Source organism: Quercus robur, chromosome 11 (genome assembly GCF_932294415.1).
Source record: "Quercus robur chromosome 11, dhQueRobu3.1, whole genome shotgun sequence".
NCBI classification, from domain to species: Eukaryota; Viridiplantae; Streptophyta; class Magnoliopsida; order Fagales; family Fagaceae; genus Quercus; species Quercus robur.
In genome coordinates, this window is record NC_065544.1 from 52,387,523 (window position 1) to 52,393,874 (window position 6,352).

Genomic DNA, 6,352 nt, shown 5'->3' on the forward strand with positions numbered 1-6,352 from the left:
TAACAAGACAAAATCACTCACGCTACGTCAGAAACTGGGAATGACAATGCTAGTCCCTCATATCTTAAAAGCTGTAAATGAAGATTATAAATTTATAATTTGATTTGCGAGCAAATTGAGGAAATGATTAGAGTTTCACTACATTCTACTTTTGGTTTTGTACAATATGTGCAATGATACACATCCTATAAAAGCTCGGGTATGATCAATGCAAATGAATAATTACAGATTTCAAAATATCAATTACAAATACACTCTTCTCTTAATCTTATCTAAGGTACAGAGAGACCAACAATTGAGAGAAGAGTATAAATTCGCTTATTACAGCAGCAGGGGAGTGTACGCCAAGAAATGGGACGATGTCTACCTGCAACCAGCTCTCAACAGCAGATCCCACCACAGCACCAGCCACAAGCCCCCCTAAGGTAATTACAGTAGCTTTCCCTGCAAATATGAACAACACACTCAAATATTTCCACCTAGCTGAAGCATATAAGAGATAAAAATTTGCATTCTCTAAAGCCTTGGCTTGTTTAATAGAAAAGGCTGGAAGAGTGATCTAATCCCCCTCCCTGGTAGTCCAAATCACCAGCTGAATCATTCCTACATCCACAAAGTTAAAAAAAATTGCCCTTGCCTTGCTTTAAAAGTGGAACTATCAAAAGCAGTCTTGATTACCTTTTCAATAGCAGGATACCATTTTTTTTCTTTAGCTGTTTCGTTTCTGGACCACCAAACTCAACCAGATCACCATGGCAAAATCAGAACTATGTACAAATCATACTCCATTTAAGTTCTCAATAGTTTGTCTTCCTTCAGACATTCACATTCCTTCAGAAGCAAATCAATTTTACTTGATTCTTCTTTGTCAACAACAAAGTGACCATAGAAGTAGTGACAGATATGTTTAAGCTAAATTCTCTACCTTAACTAGACTCAACCAAAATTGTAGCTCCAACGCCAGCAACATCAAAATGACAGGTTTTAATACCATAACTTGAAACCTTGCTTTACTAATGGGAGAAGGAAATTCAGATTAACGGCTAGAATTATTTATATAATCAGAACCATAAATCACTTAAAAACTCTTAATAACTAATGTCCAAGATGACTTAACTAATGCTCCGTTGATAGAGGATGGTTTGTCCCCCCCTCCTCATCCCTCTCTATCTTTTCTCTTTCTTCCCAATAATGAAGAACCAAGTTAATTTACACAACCGCAAGACTTCCATAGTTGACTTAAACATATTGATAACAATGTAAAGTGAACATGCTACTGGCCATGCAAGGAAGCTCCTTTGAATCCAAATAAAGCCATGCAAGTAGTACCATCAATATAAAAAAGCCTTACCTAACTTCACATTCTTTTTGGTCATGAAGTACAAGGAAGCTCCAAAGCTACCAGCCAATATCAGTCCAGGAACATCAGCTCCAGAATATGGAAGGGAAGAGGATGTTGAAGCTCCATTGACATAGGTTAATACCATCAAAGCCCCATACACGCCTGCTTGTATACCTAAATCACCAGTTGATGGTGTGTCAACTGAAATGGGTGAATTCTTCACAGTAGTCTGCAACCACTGAGGCATTGATCCGATGCCAGAAGCATTCACAGGTTTAACATCGGCATAACGGATGCTACTATTCACAACTTTTCCCGCTCGTCGCTGGGTTAAGCTCCGCATAAGCAACATGTCATATGCAGCCTCAACCTAAAATACATTCAAACCAGTAGTGATAAGGAAATCAAAACTATCAGCAACTTTATTAGGATAAAACTAGCAGAAACAATCAATTCTTTCAATAATTAATAAATACCAGAAAGTCAGAAACTAAACATTGACCTACAGTATACACCACCAAATGGGTGTAATGTAACCTTCTGAATTAAGCATGAAATTGAATAAATCAGACACATCTATAACCAGAATCATACTTACTATAGCAACGTCAATATTAAGAACCTTCCAAATTATAAGGTGAGTATCTATTTTACAAACAACACTGCACATCACATCCACAAAGTACAATGTCTTCTATGACAAACCAATGGCCTTGCACACTAAAAAAGAACACAACCATTATACTTTTTTCACATTTGCATGACTCTTCTTCCAATCTTTGGTCTAAAATCTTTAGCAATTGTCCAATCAATCCACCTATAATCAAGTACAAAATCTAAGACAAACTTAGTACCAGGGATGGACCTAGGATATAGAGTGAGGGGGGGCCAATGTATGAAAAAAGAAATCATGAAAATCAACTTTTTAATACATTACAATACACTAATCTGTTAAAAGTGAACCCAGTGTTCTTTTAATTTCATAATTCATCTATGATTATGTACTAAATATCACAGTGTATAAAATCAAAAAATCCGTCAAGAGGTCATCTTCCAGTTTCAGTTTATAAAATCGAAGCCAATTTTTTTATATCACTAGATGTTGATTGGGCTATTTCAATAGAGGATTAACTCTTTCTTTTTTTGTTGAGAAAAGGAAAAATATTTATTGCATTGTTAACTGTAATGTATTGGTACAAAGTGTAAAAAATGAAGGCTTCTGCAAGTTTGTCCAAGTTATTATATTATGTAAAACTTTAGGTTGTTAGGTCTCTATATTTAACTAGTTAGAGTAGCCACATCTCATCTTGTGATTGGTTTTTTCAATAATTTGCTAGATTGTTAATTTCAGTTTGTGCAAGTTGACTAGTTAGTTTTTCCTTCTCCTTTCTACTCTGTTTTGTATATGTTTAAACAGAGTTGTAATGTCTATCAATTCAATGAAAACAATTTCAGTTTTCTCTCATTCCGATCCAAAGTTTAACACAAAGAGAGTGGATTACAATCAATACAAAAGCAACAACTAAAATTTTAAACATCTTTAAATCATGACAACAAAGCAAATATTAAATCATCTTTGAAGCCATGTACGCCATTGTATCATGGAGAATCTAAGCTGAACATTAACTTAATCATTAGTATTTTTTCTCTCCTTCAAATCTTAGGGGGGCCAATAAGTATATTCACATATAAATCTATAAAATTTATGATTTTATTAATATTAAAATAGAAATTTTAAAAAAACCAGGGCCCCCCCGGTAGTTCCATCCCTGAAACTTACCACAATTGAAATATATATAAACACAAACACACACACACACACACACACACACAAAACATATTAAGACACCTAAAAAATAAGGAGAAAATTTGTAATAATGTGAAGATAACATAAACAAAATGGAAAGTTGTATTTTAATCTTTATATTTTAGAGAAATGCCATGTCCACAACATTTTCACAACAAATCCTAAGTGGTGGGTTGTTATTGGTTGTTACGGGTGGGCAAAAAAGTAACTTAAGTTGTAGATTCAAATTAGAACTAATAACAACTTCTTAATCTAACAGCACATATCCATTAGAAGTAATTAATCTAACTTCTTAAACAACAATAACCTTGAGAATCTTGCACTAGGTCTCTATGAAAATGGGTGCTCTCAGTTCTACCAAAAGAAAAATACTAGAAAAAGTTCTCTTTTTAGTGGAATCCCAGATTTCAAAGAATCCATTTAGAATCCCATCAAAATAAAGAAAAACAAATCAGAGTTAAGACACAGATTTTCTTGGTATATTTCTCAGTAACAAGAGTCAATAGGTGAAAGGTCAGAGAAAGAGATGGACTGAGTTCATAATAGGGATGCTGATGACCTATTTTTGGTCGTAGTCATAGATTAGATTTTTATAGTACTTAATATATGTTACTGAGACTTGCATATGTAAGTTGGAAAAACGTTTTTTTTTTTTTTTTTTTGAAATCGAATGTATTTTTTTTTTAGTAAAGGAAAAAAATTGGTACAAAAATAAATATTTTTAAAAGAAGATATGGCTTTTTTTTGCCAAGCAATCGCTGATGTGGCAACTAAAAATTAGACACATCAGCATCTGATTTAATATTTTAACACTAAACATGCCAACTGGACAAACCGTTTGCCATGTAACCATTTTCCGTTAGTGAATTAACCGTATGATCAAATTGACTGCAAATTGAAAATAACATAGACTAAATTGACTGCTACAAAAATGTAGAACTAAATTGACTGCTACCAAAATGTAGAGACCAAATTGACTGTGACCGTAAAATATAGGGACCAAAATGATATTTTCGCCTTCTTTCAATAATTAATAAATAACAGAAAGTCAGAAAATAAACATCGACCTACAGTATACACCACCAAATGGGTGTAATGTAACCTTCTGAATTAAGCGTGAAATTGAATAAATCAGACACATGTATAACAAGAATCATACTTACTATAACAACATCAATATTAAGAACCTTCCAAATTATAAGGTGAGTATCTATTTTACAAACAACACTGCACATCACATCCACAAAGTACAATGTCTTCTATGACAAACCACTGGCCTTGCACACTAAAAAAGAAAACAACCATTATACTTTTTTCACATTTGCATGACTCTTCTTCCAATCTAATGGTCTAAGATCTTTAGCAATTGTACCACAATTGAAATATATATAAACACACACACACACACACACACAGGCACAAAACATATTAAGACACCTAGAAAATAAGGAGAAAATTTGTAATAATGTGAAGATAACATAAACAAAATGGAAAGTTGTATTTTAATCCTTATATTTTAGAGAAATGCTATGTCCACAACATTTTCACAACAAATCCTAAGTGGTGGGTTATATTGGTTGTTATGGGTGGGCAAAAAAGTAACTTAAGTTGTAGATTCAAATTAGAACTAATAACAACTTACCATATATGATTTGTTGTGAAAATGTTGTGGACGTAACACTCCTCTATATTTTATGGGCAGTTTCAAATCAAACGCCATAGTTTAAGAACATTACAAATTAAACCCCATAATTTCATTAGCTCCAAATCAATCCTATAAAATTTGAATTGAAACAAGTGAAACTATAAGATACTCCTAAATCGGGGCAGCAATTCATGTTCTCATGTTGTGTTCATGTATAGGCCAACACAAACACCACACGTTTACTAATCCCTCGACCCTAACACAACCGACTCGAATAACCCATTTAATAAAACCTTTCTTTGTTTACTTTGAAACTTGAATTTGTTCGTGTCCCCGTGTCGAATAATAAGTATTCAACTATACAGGCCAACACAAACACAACACGTAAAACTAATCCACCACCCTAACACAACCGACTCGAATAACCCATTTAATAAAAAACTTTTCTTTTGTTTAATTTGAAACTAAAATTCCAAACTAAAATGTAAATTGAGCTAAAGAAAATTAATACCAATATAATGAAATTAACAACAAGTGCTAAAGATGTTTATAATGTTTAGTACTATAAACAACTCAAATATCAAATCTATTAGACCCTTCAAACTTAGCTCAAAAACAATAATTCACAACTCAAAAATCCAAACCTTATTAGAAAAACAAAATCGAAAAGGAGAAGAGGACCTGAGCAATCGCATCCTGGTCGTCCTTACAAGAAGCGAGCACGGAGGTTTTGGCGCGAAGTATGTCGTCGAAGGAAGCTCCATCGGAGACTCCGAGGAGCTTGAGTGCGTTTTCAACGGACATCTCGAAGGGAGCCGAGTCGTCGGCTCTCGAGCCGGCTTGGAGAACCGGCGGAGCGGCTATGAATGCGCGCCGGGCCGACGAGAATGGGCCAGGCCACGGCCAGGGTTGGTTCCTCTTGGTGGTGGTGGTGGTGGTGGTGTGGCGGCGGCGGGAGATGTGGGGCGGTGGGCCGGGTTTGCGAGATGTGGGTCGAGGGTAAGGTGACCCCGACGTGAAGCGGTTGGGTCGGACTGAGAGTGTGGCATCCATTTTTTTTTTTTTTTGGTATTGGGGAGAAATGAAAGGCTGAGTATAGAGAAAAGTAAAGAGAGAGATAGTTGTACTTGTATTTGCAATGTAGATTTGTACCTTGCATTCATGACCATTTGATTGGGGGAATTATTGTGGGTCAAATTATTATGAGGTTCTTTCTCTCTATCTAATAGCTTTAAAACTCAACCTACAAGTTAGAACATCCACAGTAGTGGAGCTAAAAATTTTAGTTTTTTACTTCCATCAAAAGTTATTTTATCTATTTTACCTATACACAATACACATGCTGTAGTAGTTGATTTATTTTAGCTTTCAACACAATAAAATAATATAAACATCACAATAAAATAATATATCCTACTATCCAAAAAACATCCACAACACCAACCACAACCACCTCTACTCACCTCTACCATTAGCACAGCCACAACCACCACCAGTCCACAACAAGCACCAAAAAAAAAAAAAATAAATAAATAAATAAAACTCAAATCTCTAATCT

The 6,352-nt window shown here is 34.7% G+C and overlaps 1 protein-coding gene and 1 long non-coding RNA gene across 2 annotated transcripts; both read right to left on the minus strand.

The window, feature by feature from the left end:
* Positions 1-115: 115 nt before the first annotated feature.
* Positions 116-5,906, minus strand: LOC126705665 (protein CHAPERONE-LIKE PROTEIN OF POR1, chloroplastic). The gene is made up of 3 exons (XM_050404777.1): positions 5,476-5,906; positions 1,352-1,712; positions 116-444 (listed from the first exon to the last, which is right to left on the minus strand). The coding sequence occupies exons 1-3, from the start codon at positions 5,845-5,847 to the stop codon at positions 269-271; spliced, it is 909 nt and encodes a 302-aa protein (XP_050260734.1). The 5' UTR covers positions 5,848-5,906; the 3' UTR covers positions 116-268.
* LOC126705666 (uncharacterized) lies at positions 1,880-5,463 on the minus strand. The gene is made up of 2 exons (XR_007648382.1): positions 4,337-5,463; positions 1,880-1,964 (listed from the first exon to the last, which is right to left on the minus strand). It is a non-coding gene; the product is annotated as an uncharacterized LOC126705666 (long non-coding RNA).
* Positions 5,907-6,352: the final 446 nt, after the last annotated feature.

Coding starts and splice junctions, on each gene's coding strand:
- LOC126705665 (XM_050404777.1), bottom strand. CDS start 5,847: ATGGATGCCACACTCTCAGTCCGACCCAACCGCTTCACGTCGGGGTCA. Junction 1,713..5,475: donor ACCAGGATGCGATTGCTCAG/GTCCTCTTCTCC, acceptor AATGTATTTTAG/GTTGAGGCTGCATATGACAT. Junction 445..1,351: donor CAAAAAGAATGTGAAGTTAG/GTAAGGCTTTTT, acceptor TCATATTTGCAG/GGAAAGCTACTGTAATTACC.